The sequence below is a fragment of the Equus przewalskii genome, chromosome 13 (assembly GCF_037783145.1).
Source record: "Equus przewalskii isolate Varuska chromosome 13, EquPr2, whole genome shotgun sequence".
Classification (NCBI taxonomy): domain Eukaryota; kingdom Metazoa; phylum Chordata; class Mammalia; order Perissodactyla; family Equidae; genus Equus; species Equus przewalskii.
The window spans coordinates 10311391-10326862 of NC_091843.1; the positions used below are offsets into that span (position 1 = coordinate 10311391).

The following is a 15472-nucleotide window of genomic DNA, read 5'->3' on the forward strand; positions in this document are numbered from 1 at the left end:
GATCTGGAAAGAGCAGCTCCATGATGGTTTGCTTACTCCTTCCATCTTTCCTAAGGTCACATGGTTTCTCTCCATGCACCTCTATCTCTCTGGAGCATTTACTCCTTTCTTCTCTCCACCAACTGGCTTCCTCTGTGTTTGTTCATCATTTCTGCTCTCTCACACGTCAGCTTCCTTGGAGCCTATTTCAGATCTGACTCAATGCTATAATCTCTCTCATTGCAACCTGCCATGCTCAGCTCTCGCCGGACATCCTAACACTGTGTGGCCTCTCACTGGAACTCAGATGCTTCCAGTATGATACAAGCAGGGTGACAGCTCGGGCTCTTATCACATTTCTTCATGCTGTCTCCTGCTCCTATTATTCTCTTTGCTTTAAAATGGTGAGAGTTTGAGGAATAGAGAAAAGACTTACAAAAAAACCAACAAAACGGCAAGAGGGAAGGGAAAGTGAAAACTGTTACACTGCAGTCCCCATTCATCCCAGAGAAAACACTCATATGCCCAGTAGGTGCTAAATGAATAGGATAAAAAATAGTGTAATGTAGCAGCTCAGAGCACAGTCTTTAGAGCTAGGCAGGAAGTGATCTGAATCCCAACCATACCCCTCACCGCAAAGGAGCCTGGAGGAAGTGGTATCAACTCTCTGAGCTTCAGTTTCCTCATGTATAAAATGGCAATCTTAATGCCTATTGTGAGGGTTGCTCATTCAACAGATATTGATTAAGCATCAGCTATGTATTAGGACTGTTCTAGATGCTGAGGATAGAGTGATGAATAAGACAAAGCCCTCCTCTATATACACACACAGCATTTGCTAAATCAAAGGAAGCTATTAGTAAAGTGATTCCCAAACTTTGCTTCACATTACAATCACCTGGGGAGTTTTTTTAACTCCTCTTGGCCTGGTCACACTCTGTACCAATTAAGTTACAATGTCTGGTGGTAGCCAGGCATCAAAATTTATTAAAGATCCCCAAGCAATTCTAATGTGCAAAGTTTGGAGCCCATGGCGTGAGCAGCAAATGCTCCCTAGACAGACTTCTACCTCTGCCTCCTCATCTCCATTCTAGCTGAACACTAGTACCTCTTTCATTCCAGCCATCAGCTGGGAAATCCCAGGCATAGTGGATATTTAAATTAGCAACTAAGAGGATAACGCTGATTAAAAGAAGAAGAAGTAATCTGCATTAACTCCTTGGTTTAGATAAACGTGTTTGGGTTTTCTTATTCACAACCCACGAGGCAGCACCTCCTGAGCACTTGCAGGTATATCCTGTGAAAGTTACAAAGTCTTCCTGAAACTGCTTCTCTGCTGCTCAACTCCTTTTCAAACACAGGAGTAGCCCTCAAGGTTTCTCCAAGATTACGGAGTTTGTAGATTAGCATCATGACCCACTAAATGAGAAGACCCCTTCTCTCCAAAGTATCTCTTGTTTACAAGGAGACTCTCTAATCCCAAAAGGGCACCTGAGGTTAGGCTGTTGACAATAAAAAGTGGACGATTTAAGAGACTGCCACCTTAACTACTCTCACCATTAGAAGTAGATCTGGTTTGACCTATTTCCTCTCAGGTAGCAAAAGCTTCAGAGCTACTTTAAAAGAGACACTGCCACCTTCATGGGAAACAAACAATAGATGTGCTTTCTCATGCCCTGAGGAGCCCTTGGTGTTCATGTTCCTTATACCACGTGGCCAGCCCAGGCCTTCAATTAACACTAGGCTGTGTATTTAAGCAAAAGTAGACACTATATCACCATTCTGTTATTTATCACAAGACAGATTTTTTTTTTAGGGTAAACCAACCTGCAAAAGGATGGTTGTTTTATATTGACTTTTCATCAGGTTGTTGATGGATTCAAAGAGCCGTCTCATGGATTCTTCAAACTCCATCTGTTCCTTGCCTTCGTAAAGCCTGAAAGAAGACACATCTGGGTCATTTGTCCAGCCAATAGGCAATATCTTTGAAAGTGTGTGCCAGCCACAAATTCATTTAAAACTGAAAGGAGAAAGGGGTAGGAGAAAGGAACTGAAGGAGAGATGGCATCCATTCAGCAGTCCTTGCAAGCCTAATTCACTCAAGGGAAAAACATGCCCACCACGCAGAACAGGCACCCTCCTACCGACTCAGCATAATAAATCCACCCCCTCCTGTCTTCCTTTTTTAAACTCTAAAGAACCTCAAAGGAATGAAAGTTGTCCCAGCTGAGGGGACATTAATAATTTCACCCTTTTGCAACAATCAGAGGGGAAATTGTGGTCATGAGATTTCCAAAGTGTCTTGGAAACATCAAGGGGAAATATTGTCACATACACTGCTCTTCCACTTAGCCCCTGCCGGCTTGTGAGAGGAACACAGACATGCCTGTTTCCGACTAGCAGCCTGACCTTGCATTTCAGGAGTGTACTTGTTACCTAATTAAAACCTTCTGTTCCTCTGATCGTAAAGGCCCTATGTTGTTGTTGTAAAAAATGTAAACATAATAGAAAGGCATTACTTATAAAGTGAGACTCCTTATTAATCCTACCATGAGATTAGCGACTGTTAACATTCTGATGGGTAACTTTCCAGAGGTTTTCAAGACCTGTACTAATAGATGCATGTGACTTTCTGTAGAAACTGCCCCCTTGTATAAAAACAGCCTCCAGGCCCCCGAGTCTTATCGCCGTCTTGGCCCAGCCTTGGAGTGTTGTCCAGCCTAAGGCCTCTCCAAACAAGCCTTTATCGCCAAGCATGAAAAATCCACAGCCTAATCTGTGGCATCCTGCGCAAAATACAGAGAAGAGCGCTCCTGTCTCCAATTCCGATGAACAGCGTCTCCCGTCACAGCCCTACAGAGTCAAACTCCACTTGGCTGCTGGCTGCGGTAAAGGTGCTTTCCTTAGATAAAGCCTTGACACACTTAACGGGTTTGTTTGCTCCATCAGCCACAGGACGAGCGGTCCATCACTGCCACCTCAGCGCTGTCTCCAGTAAATCCCCACCCAGAACCTCACCCCCCTTCTCTCTTTTTCTGCTTCTCTTCTACTTCCTTTCTCTGTCTTTGTGTGTCTTTCTGTTTATCTTCTTCTGAGTATTATTCACTCTCCGTCTGTAGGTCTTTCTGTTTATCTCTGCTTTTTTCTTTCTCTGACTCCATCTCTCTCTCTGTCTTCATCACTCTCTCTCTTCCTCTTCTTTTTTCCTACCTAACTCCTTCCTAAAACCCTCCTGAAGTAAGAAGCTTAAGTGGAAGCCAGTGCTGAAGCTTCCAGTTACAGGGACCCGGCAGCTGCTGCTGACTTTCTGGGTATCTAGCTCAAGGTCATAGAGACAAGGCTGTGAGAGGAGCCAGGAGGCCCGAAGTGGCTTCTCGTCCTGCTAGTACAGAGATGTCTGCCATAGAGTATGTGTTTTAGAGTGAGTCAGCTCTGGGCTCCAGCCTCCGTACTATTGAAGACCTTATTAATAATAGCAAACATTACAGAGTACAGAGCATCACTCTGCCCCAGGCACTGCCTGTATATGTTAAATCACTTACCCTCACAGCTACACCATGAGGTGAGCCCTATCATTAGCCTCATTTTACAGACTGATGTAGCTTAAGCAACACGCCCAAGGATTCCACGCCAGTAAGCGATAGAGCCAGAGTTCAAATCTGGCCATGGGGCTCCTGAGCCCACCCTCTCAATCAGTCTGTACACCACTTTGCTCTACGCTTTACTGTCTCAATTCCTCTAAGTCTCAGTTTCTCACCTACAATATGTAGGCTGTGACAGCACTGTGTCCAAGGATTGTGAGGAGATTAGCTCACAAGTGAAGTGCTGGGCACGTGCCTGGCCCCAGTGAATATCAGCCGTTGTCTTGCTGTTGTTAATTGCAGGAGTAGGGTTATTACTATTACCAGCACTCCCATTTCACAGATAAGGACACAGAAAACTCTCAAGAGGTTGAAACTTGCCCAAATTCCATCAAAGTGGAAAAGATGGGACCAGACGTAGCAGGGAGGAAGGGAGAATCCTAATTCAAAGTGGTGATGGTTTCCTCACGGGACAGTGCTGTTTGTTTTTGTTTGTGCCCAGCTAAGCTAACAGATTGTTCATCCTCCAAGCCTTTTTCCTTTGAAATCTGTTACCCTTTCCTCTAGCCACAGCTGCCTGAAAACATTTATAAAGCACGTCGTAATTGCTGTTACTGGTCTATGGTATCTCCCACCCACATTTAACACACAGACATGGCTACCCGTGGTGGATTCACCACTATTTACATATACGTGGACTTTCTCTGTAAGGTACACTTATTTGTGCATTTGCAGGGCAGGGTGTGGGGGTTCCCACCAGGTCCTCTTCTTGAGAACCACCTGTGCCACTTACAAGAATGGCCTCCAGCAGCTTTTCTCTGCTGATTGACCCTACCCACCCCCACCTTCCGTAACGGAATGGTCCCATGGTGGCTCCCTCCCTGGAATTTGTTATTTGCACAGAGAAACATAAAAATGGGCTTTGCTGGGAGTCATCTTAATGGCACTGCTCCAGGGGGACTGTTTGTGAACTCCTGCTGAAGAGATCCCTGAGGCTGCTCTGGTTCCCAACCTCTCTGTGTCTGGTTATTTAACTCTTTTTGGATTTTATGAACTACGCAAATATCCTTCTAGTAAACTCCCTTTTTTGCTTAGACTAGCCCTGGATTCATTGCAACCTGTGTCTAGTCAGAACTCTGCTGGGTGGGAAGGGCAGTCTCCTGCAGCTCCCTGGGGTTCTAAACCAAGACCTGTGGGTAAGGCCAGTGAATACTTAGTCCATGCTTCCCTATGTATAGATGAAGAAACTGTGGGCCAGAGTGCGGAAGTGACTGGCTTCACTGCTGTCTTTTAAATGTTATTTGACTAAGGTGGGAAGGAAAAGAGACTTTGGGGTTATAAGACCAAGTCAAGGCTGTCCACTCAACTTTAAACTTTGCAGGAAATTGAATTTAATTTCTACCAGCAAGACATACGTGATTTGCTCTAGGTCACAAACCGTACCAGTGGTATAGCTCCAACCAGAACTCAGCATTCTTCTCCTTCTATGCCCTGATGAATTTAACAGGGGAGGGCAGATGACACAGATCCCATGAGGCCAAGATTGCGGCATTTGCCTCAGTGGGAATCCAACCTGTTCCTTGTTATTCATGTCACAAGTTAAGTACCTTAACACCACACTGTAGTCTAGGGAAGGAAATACCTTATGCATCTGCTGAAACTTTATGAAGGATAAAAACAATTCTGTGGGGAAATGGCCTGCATTTTACAGTGGCTACATCATTAAGCAAAATTGTTGCAGCCTTATCAGTCGTGTGTGTGTGTGTGTGTGTGTCAATTTTTAAGCCTGGGGTTTTAGTTTGTGGGAATGGGAAGAAGAGTTTGAGGAAATGACTAAATTTGGGAAGAAGAAAGGAAACAAAAAGATATTTAGTGTAAAGGGCTTTTCTAGCTAGCCAGACCCTCCATACACTGGCTGTGTGGCTGCAGACAAATTACGTCTCTGAATCTTACCTAGTTCCTGTTGATAAAATGGAGATACAGTGCTCACTCAAAGGGATATTTTGAAGTGAAAAAAGTGAGACAATGCCTTTCAAGTGCTTAATACTGTAGTTGGCACTTAATAAGTGTTAACTAAACATCAGCTATTCTAATTCCTCTTGTTCATTCCTGAGCACAGAAGCGATCATATTGGCAAACTCTCTGATCTGAGTGTACATAAATAAAAGGGATATTTCAAAGGAAGAGTGATTAAGGAAAAAAACACACAAGGGTTTTAGATTATGTGGAAGAAATAAACTAATGACAGGGTGGGGGCATTCAGCACTTCCCCTGAGAAGCTTGAGGAGGGAAGAAAAATAAAGCCTCATCTATCTGCAAGGCTTTCAATGTGGCCTTGAAGTCTAGGGCACAGCAGACGTAGTTTCAAGGTCCTTTTTTAGCACTTGGTTTCTGTTATAGCTTCAGGAGGGAAATGTTTTTTCTGGCCTCAGAACGCCCAGAAAGATGCTTCAGAAACCAGCTGATTCTGCCAGGGAACGAATTATTGAAGGGCCCGAAGGCCCTGACCACAAGAAAAACTAGAACAACCTGCGAGGCACTGTTCTGGGGCATGCGAGTCCAACCACAGCAGGCACTCCAGCTCCCAGGGCGTGGATAAATATAGTGATGCTCAGCTTGCATGTGATTCATTAAGGAGACAGTGTGCACAGCTGAGCACTCACTAAATGCAAATAGGGCCCCATACGGTGTGTACAATGCTTTGCACCACCTCTTCCATGCAGGTACATAAAGCCTCAGCTGAAAATGGAGATGCCAACCTCAGGCCGGTGGCCCAAGAGAGCAGCATCTAAACAAGGCAACCTCAGGCTGGGAAAGCTAGCAGGAAGATTTGCTTTAGAATCCAGGGGTGGAGGGTTTCCTGGCATCTCGATTTCATCTCATTTTCCACACGTTGGCCACTTCAAGGTCCTCTGAACCACATTCATAGGCATCCTCCTGGTTTCTTCCCTACCTCTTTGAGGCAATATAGAAATTTAGGTAAGGCTGGATAGCTTCCAAACTCTGCTCTGCCGCTTATTAGTTGGATAACCTTGATTGAGTCTCTTAATCTCTAGAAGGCTCGGTTTTCTCATTAGTAAAATGGTGTCAGCCCCATAAGGTGGTCCTACAATCAAATAATGTGTGTAAAGAAATTCACACAGAGCCTAGCAATAGTAAACACGCAATAAATATTAGCTATTGTTATACTGTATATTTTTCTTCTGATCCACCCATTTTTGCTTCCTAAGCATTAAGGAGAAAGAAATCAGCATCTTCATAAAGACAGTTACCATTTATTGAGCACCTACTGTGTGCCAGGCACTGCAGTGAGATAAACATGTCAGTCTCAGTCCCTATCCCCAGAGAAATCATGAGGCAAGCCAACAGGGATATCATGTATTGCTATATAGTGAGAAAAACTGAATAAGAAAAGCTTAAGACTATTATTGAGCACTTCCTAAGGGTCACTGTGCTAAGTTCTTCACATGGATTAACTCATTTGACAGAGGCTCTTATTATCTACATTTTACATATGAGAAAAGAAAAAAATGTTTAAAGAGGCGTGAACAAGGGGAATGGAAGAGCAGAGGGAGAGACAAGGTCTCTGGCTGACACTGACCACAGTTAGCCACCTATCAGGGGCAGGGGCACCTCTCTGCCCTCAGCACCCTGCCCTCCCATGCCACCACCACAGCCTGTCTTCTCCACCTCCTCCCTTCCTCCCCAGCAGTCCCGGAAATGCCCTGCAGGAGGAGACCTGGGCCCCAGCCTCCCTCTGCCTCCCTCACCCGGTCACATCTTTGCCTAAATTTGCTCTTGGCGAGACACACACCTGACTCATTTCACAAGTGCCTGAGAGCAAGACCAGATTAATTGGAAGGTTTCTAAAATGAAAACTCTATTTTAAATGTCTCCATGATCTTACCTGGAACTGAGCAAAATTACTCAAACAATGAGGTCACACCTTACCACTTTGTTTCCTTACCACACAAGTCAAGATGCTTTTGTGTCCCCAGTGATGCTAGGGCTTGAGGAATACTGCAGAAGGCAAGCCACTTATTTGGTGAATTTCGTTAGAAGAATGATATGCACTGCACACAGCATTTAATGCAGATGGTCACAGCAGTTGAGCCCTCCCTGTCCAAACACTTCATTCTTTATCATCACTACTTGCTTGCCTGTCTTCCCCACTAGTATATAAACTCCATGCAGACAGAGATCAAGGCTAACTTTGTCATAATATCCTCACTTTTAGCTTGGATAGGCTTGGAATGTCAAAAGTGAGTTATAAACAAATGCATCAACCAGTGATAAATTATTGAATGAATGAAGCTCAGCACCTTCAATGTAGCTGTACAGAAATGTCTTATGAATCCAGAATTCATTACAGTCTAGCTAATTTTAACAGTACCCAAATAAGACCTCAAGGATGGTATTAACAGCCATTTTCAGCTATGCAGCCTTTATTTATTATTACTACTTTTACTACTAAGACTATTATTACTACTAACAGCTGCTACTTATTAAGCATTCGCTATGTACCCAGGCACTATGCTAACTGCACAAGGTCACTCAACTAGTAAGTGGTACAGTCAGAATTTGAGCCCAAGAGTGCCTGGCTCCAAATTTCACTCTTTTAACCACTAGGCAGTACTGCCTCCAGAGAACAGAGAAAAGTAATAGCCGATTGCTTGAAACTGGAACAAGTCAGAGTGAGTAGGAAAGCACCATTTGCCCAGGGGATGATGCATGGGACTATCAAGGGAAGCTAGACAGCTGGCTCGAAACTTTTTCTGTTTGAGCTCTAAATTCAAGGTGAATTTAGATTGGCTGATGTTAAGACCCGTAAGCCAATAACTCGCTCTATTAAAGTAGGTGTAAATTAGTGATTTTACAAAAAGAACCATGAAGCCATTCGTGGTTTCAGAAGAGTGATTACTCTCTCTCTCTCACTCTGTCTCTCTCTCTCCAATGCCTCCAACCTGAGAAGAAGAAGAATTGTAGCGAAACCTGTGGCTAAGTCTGTCTGAAAATCATCCTTGCATTTATTGACCTGACTTATAGAAAGAATCCCTTCAGTGCACTCAGCAGGCACACTTAAGTCACAGCAAGAGAGCTGGAAAGGTCTCATGCAAGAGAAGGTCCCCTTCCTGATCCGCCTCTTCCCTGCATGGTCATTGTCACCACCCCATCCCTTCTCCCACCACCAAGGTCTACAGACCTGAAATGAATCAGAAATTGCATATTAAGAAGTGGAATTTTGGTACAATGAGACTGGAGTGAGCTGTCCAGCTCAATAATGGCCAGAGACATTCTCTTTCAGAGGCTAACAAAGTTGAAATGTAAAGCATTATTCTGTCAGAAGAGAAAGTGTAAAGCTATACCAGACGGATACTATGTAAGGAAAGGCTAGGGTAAGTACGATTTCGTCAGCGAATTGTCAAGCAGCCCTGGCGGCCATGAGAACTCCACACAGACTTCATTTAACTGAATACCACCAACAGCAGATAGGCAGGGCTGAGACCAGCTCCTGGTGCGAATCCTTTGTCAATGACAAAATTATTTCCACTTGAGCTATTACTTTTCCAGAGGCTGACATCTGAGGAGGGATTGCCCCTTAGAGCAAACTGCAAACGAGTTTTACTAAACAGTCTTCTTCCTGTAAATCACCCCAGGAAAGAAAGAGTTGTAGATGAGAGGAAAAAAGACAAACTCAACATGTGGGGATCCTGTTTGTAAAAATGTCTAGAATGAATGCACAAAATTAATGCAACCCCTGACGAAAAACTGCCTCAGATGGAAGCGTAAACAGCCAACGTAAAAAAATAGAAGTTAACAATATGGAAGAAATGAAAAAAAAATAATCCATCTAAAACATTCACTTTACTTTTAAAATACAGCAACCCTGTATAATAAATTAATAGTAAGTAGGTAATAAGATGCAGGCAAAAGCCTTCAAAAGAACTCTAAGTTATGAATAGAGTGTGATGGGTGCCCCGTGCCATCCTTCATTCTACTGAGAGGATCTACAGCCTTTATGTAATTTGGGAAGAAGAACTGAGTTGCATAATTCTGCACTTAAGTAAATTTCTCCATTAGCATGAAAAATGGTATTCAGGGGTTTTTCCCTCAATATAATTAGAAATTGAGTGTTCCCAAAGCAATGTTCCTCAAGATAGAAACACACACACACACTTCCATGATTCCAAGACATACAGAGAAAAATATAGACTGCATCATCTACTTGAAAGAGAAGCTCATATTCAGCAGAGACCTTCCAGCTCTTTCTCTTTAGTCCCAGTTGGTCTAAAAGCGTGCGTTCCAGGAAGAAATGAGGTTTTGATTGCTTCTCTTAACATTTCTTCCTTTAGTTTTTGTTTTTTTTTTTTTAAAGATTTTATTTTTTCCTTTTTCTCCCCAAAGCCCCCCGGTACATAGTTGTATATTCTTTGTTGTAGGTTCTTCTAGTTGTGGCATGTGGGACGCTGCCTCAGCGTGGTTCGACGAGCAGTGTCATGTCCGCGCCCAGGATTCGAACCAACGAAACACTGGGCCGCCTGCAGCGGAGCGCGCGAACTTAACCACTCAGCCATGGGGCCAGCCCCTCTTCCTTTAGTTTTTTAATGACAGAAAAAAAATTAAGTTGCAGAATGACTACTCATACACACACATACACACACCCCTAGTATAGTCTGGAAATCTATACATTAAATTGATAATTTCATTACTTTTATAAAAGGGATAGTGTGTGTCACCAGCCCCCTTATACACTTTTACGTTATATCCTGACTTTTAAACGAGTAAATATGACGTTTAATTTTAAAAAGAGATGTCTACTCTTTTTTTGGGGTGAATGTTTCTTGCCCCCCAGCTCCTTTCTACAACAATCCTTTCCCCAAAGCCTTTCCTGAATTCTCTCCTTCTCACTGTGGGAACTTGGGCTGGAGCCAGGGGATGTAGCTCAAGGTCATGCACGTGGAGGCAGGTTTCCCTCCATACAGAATTGAGACGCTGATTTCTCACCTACCTCTTGGTTCCTGGCATGGACTGCAGCTAGAGAGACAATTGCCTAAGAAATGTCAAGTTATTATTATTCTAAACGGTGGTGATGCCAAGAGCATCTGAACTTTGTCCTTTCAGTCTGTAGCTTCCTGAGAAGAATAATTAACCTCAGGCTTCCTGCTCTGTCCCAGTGAGAGTCCTGACATTTGGTGTACGGAGTTAAATAGAATTTTTAACATTTTCCTTACTAATGGTTTGGGTTTTAAAAATACATGTGCAGTAAAACTCTTTGTTTTGAAATCTTGGAACACCTGAGGAAGTGTCGAGTTCAGACAAGCTAAGGTTTGCGTTTCTGGAGACCTCATTTGAGTAGCAGGATGGCTGAGGGCCAGAAAAGCTGCCAGCAGAGGGCAGGGTGGCAGACAGAGCAGTGGTCTGGGTCCGCAGGACTGAGTTCTAAACCAGACTCCAGCATTATTGTGTGCTGTGACCTTTAGCAGGTCTCTTCACTCTGGGTGCTGGTTCCCTCATCTCTAAGTGGACCACATGACCATTGAGGGAAACCTCCAGGATTCTTAACTGGCTTCTATTGTTAAAGAGTCAGCTAGGGCATGCCCATCATCCAAGACCAAGCCTGCTCACCCTGCAGATTCCCCAGCACAGCATATGGCCCCCACACGTGCCCAAGTCAGAGCATGGGTAGGTAAGAGTGGATCTTGAAGAGCCTGAATGTCATTCAGCCATCAAGTCCCATTAATTCCACCTCACAAAGCCATTTTTTCCAGCTTTATTGAGATATAATCGACATATAACATTGTGTAAGTTTAACATTGTGTACAACATGATGATTTGATACCCGTATATATTGTGAAATGATTACCACAATAAGATCAGTTAACACATCCATCATCTCACATGATTACAATTTTGTGTGTGTGAGAACACTTAAGATCTACTCTCTTAGCAACTTTCAAGTATATAATACAGTATTGCTAACTATAGTCACCAAAGACATTTACTATCCTTCATCTTCATCAGTACCAACTTTGTCCAAGTCCCTGTCACGTCTCACCTGTAGGGGTTTCTGAACCCACCTCCCTTCCTTCACTCTTACCCCTTTTCAATCCGTTTTCTACACAACGGTCAGAGGGACTATTTTAAAAACACAAATGTGATCTTATCATTCTCTTATTCAAAATCCTTTAATAGCTCCCCATTTTACTCAGGATAATGTCCAGATACCATGGCCTGACCTTCAAGGGTCTTCAAGATCTGCCCCTTCCTCTCCCTCCAGGCAATCTCCTACTACTCTCTCCCTCCATCACTGAATTCCAGCCACCTTGGCCTTTCCACAACTCAACTGAGTCAAGCCCCTGCTGTCTCAGAGACCTCCTTCCAGCTTTATTTTCAGTGATTGCACCCTCCTCCTCTTCACCTGCCGACTCCTATTCATCATTCAGGTCACAGCTGAGATAGCACTTCCTCCAGGACACTTCCTTGACCCCATCATGAGATCTGATCTCCTTATTACATGCTCTCAAGGCACCTTGCACACACTTCCCCTTGATTTCATATGCATCCACATGACTCTCTGTGTAATGCCTCCCTTCCCAGCTAGACTAAAAATCCCATGAAGACCAGGTCTGAGTCTGTCCAATTCATTGCCGTATTTCCAGTGCCCGGCACAATGGCCCAGAGGCTACTCAATAAATATTTGTAGGATAAATACTTGACTGCTAAAGCAAACTGAACCTCTACCACTAGACAAATATTTCAACTAGATAGAAACATTCATTATCAACTCAATGGCTTAAAAAGAAGAACCAAGTTTTAGGGCCCAGTATGCAAGATAAATGCTGAGTTAAAGGCCTTTTAGAAGTTGTAGGTTCTAAGAGCAATTCTAAAAAAGTTGAGAGGCATCCATGTACCAAAGAGCTGTTTACCATCTTTAGATTTCCAGGCCCTGAGATGACCTGTGAATTAGCTATAAGGCACACATTCCTCCTGCCCTATGGATGCCTTCCAAAATGGGAGGAAATGGCAAAATCTCAAGTTCAGAAAAGCAAGGCATGTGATGCATGCAGCAGAGAAAGGCTCCAGTGTGAGTCAGGGCAGGGCCCTCAACATGCTCTCTATTGGCTTCTAGGGTTTAGGAGAGGCCACCTTCTAACCCTTGTTACAATGAGGAGGCACTAGATTACTACATTAAATCATTTTGGAGGAGGGACTGTTGATCAAGGAAGAGAGGCTTTGACCCACACAGGAGAGCTTTAAAATCCAGGGCTGCATTTTAGTCACCAGACCTTGTTGACCCAGCTGTGCATTCCTGTCCTAAGACCAAATGCAGAGAACAATCAGTTACCCCAGGAAGCAAGCCATGAGGGAAGAGAGAAGGAAAAACTAAAAAAGAATGGAATCTCTAAAGTCTAGGAGAAGAGCAACTTTTACTTGGCTTAAGCAGATGTTTGGGTTTCCATAAGATAATTTATTCAACTAACAAATATTTGTTGAGGACCTACTATGTGACAATCATTGTGCTATCAAGGAATTTTTAAGGAGAAATAAAAGTAGACACCCAAATATGTATCACAGTTGTCATTTTACATATTTTGGTGTTGATTTTTATTTCTCCTTATAAATTCCTTGATAGCACAATGATTGGCACATGGTAGGTGCTCAAGAAATATTTTTTGTGATGCATACTCGAAAGACAAAACACATGGGCAATGAGAATTTGAAGGGATTTGACCACGCCAGAAAATACAGGGTCAGGTTCCCTAAGGAAGTGATGCTTGAGGTGACCCAGGAAAGGAGAATAAGAGAAAACTAGGAGAAAAGGAGAAGGAAGGGCATTCCATTCACAGGAACAGCAAGCATACAGGCCCTGCAGCAGAAGGCAGCAGAGTGGGTCAGAGGGACTGAATGAAGGCCCCTGAATCCGGAGCAGAGAAAATCTGGGTAAGCCAGGTGAGAGGAGACTGGCAGGCCACCAGGGGCCAGAGTCTCACAGGCCACATGAAGTTTTGTCTTCATCCTAAGAGCAATAAGAAGAAATTAGAGGGTTTTAAGAAGGTGAGCACCCAGATTAGATCTGAACGGTGGAGAGATCATTCTGGCGGCAGTAAGTTCAAAGACTTCTATTTCTGACCATGTGGTGGACAAAATGCCATGGAAAACCTCTCAGTGGAAATGACTACCAAAGCTGGAGGTTCAAAATGAGTTGGTGAAGCGTCAAGAAAGTAAAGAATCCACAGACGACAAATGCAAAGCAAAAGCGAGACTCTGGGCAGTCACAGAGCAATAAGGCCAGCGTCTGCCCCCAGGCATTTGCTCAACCCAGTGTCCTTAAACTTCCGTTTAGACGGCTGCTTGGGGAGCACAAGGGACGAGATCAATCCTAGGGCCTGCTTATTGGAGACTTCGCATAAAGCTGGCATCCCAAAGTGTTACACCTTCCTGTAAAGGAGGGTAAGGAATGAATCCACTGCATGAAAGGGAACAGCAAGGAAACCCCGGCTCCCTGGTGCTGGGCGGAGAAGGAAAGCACACCTCCATGGACATTTCTTTACCACAAGCCAGGCCTCACCTGGGTTTTGTTTCATCTGTGTTTTTGTTTGTTTGTTTTTGTTTTTTCCAAATTCATGTTCCTTGTTTGGATCCACAACCAGAAATTTTAACTTTAAGAGGTCTCTGGTTGTTAGTGCCCCCGGGCGAACAACAGAAGGAAATTCTGATTTTCTTTGGAGGAAAATAAAAACTTTAATTCAAGACTAAAAAAATATAACAACTGATAAAGTTCCAAGGAAAATTAGCTTTAAAAAAATAATAACAACATGGGCCGGCCCCGTGGCCGAGTAGTTAAGTTCGCGCGCTCCTCTGCAGGCGGCCCAGTGTTTCGTTGGTTCGAATCCTGGGCGCGGACATGGCACTGCTCATCAAACCACGCTGAGGCAGCATCCCACATGCCACAACTAGAAGGACCCACAACGAAATATACAACTATGTATCGGGGAGCTTTGGGGAGAAAAAAAAAAAAATCTTAAAAAAAAAATAATAATAACAACAAAGTGCATAAGGAATGAGGGTCACCCAAAATAGACAGCAGAATCAGACCCAAAAAGACTCCTCCTAGTGGAATTAGACAACAAAGAACATAAAATCTCATTTTTAATATGCTTCAAAATATAAAAGGATGCTTGAAAATGTGATAAAAAATAAAACAATTATAAAAATGAAAAATTTTATTTGAATAGGAACTAAATGGAATTTCTGAAAATAAATAATATAATAAAGAAAAAAATTTAGTCAATGAGTTAAATAGCATATTAGATATAGCAAAAGAAAGAAACTGGTAAGCTGGAAAATAGGTTTAAAGAAATTAGGCAGAAGGAACCCCCAAAATGAAAAAGATAGAAAATATGAGAGTTTACAAGACATGGAGAATATAATGAGGTCTAACATACGTTAGTTGACATTTCAGAGAGATAAGTGAATATATGTGGACAACGCAAATATTAAAAAGAATAATGAGTGAGAATTTTTTTGGAATTGGTATTAAAAATACCAAACTTCAGATTCAGGAAAACTAACTTCTAGCAGAATAAACAAACTCATTCCTAAGTACATCATGGTGAAACTTCAGAACATCAGAGACACAGAGATGAACTTAAAAGCCAGTAGAGAGAAAAAAACAGAATGCCTATAAGGAAATCACAGTAAGGCCAACAGTCAACCTTAACAGCAGATCACAATAAACAAAAAGAGCTAGAAGTCTACGTCCAGGAAAACTTCCTTCCAAGTTTCAGAATAAAATCAGAGTAATTAAGCTTGAGAGACTTTACCAATAAAATTTACTAAGGTTAATCATAAAAGATTTACTTCAAGGAGAAGGAAAACAAATACAGAAGGTCAAAGATGACAGGTGGAGT

The 15472-nt window shown here is 42.9% G+C and overlaps 1 protein-coding gene across 1 annotated transcript in view; it reads right to left on the reverse strand.

The window, feature by feature from the left end:
- The window catches only part of DOCK2 (dedicator of cytokinesis 2), a 411398-nt gene that overhangs the window by 311181 nt on the left and 84745 nt on the right, over positions 1-15472 (reverse strand). The window contains exon 23 of the mRNA XM_070569049.1: positions 1807-1915. Within this exon, the coding sequence (XP_070425150.1) occupies positions 1807-1915 (109 nt within the window). The remainder of the gene's footprint in view (positions 1-1806; positions 1916-15472) is intronic.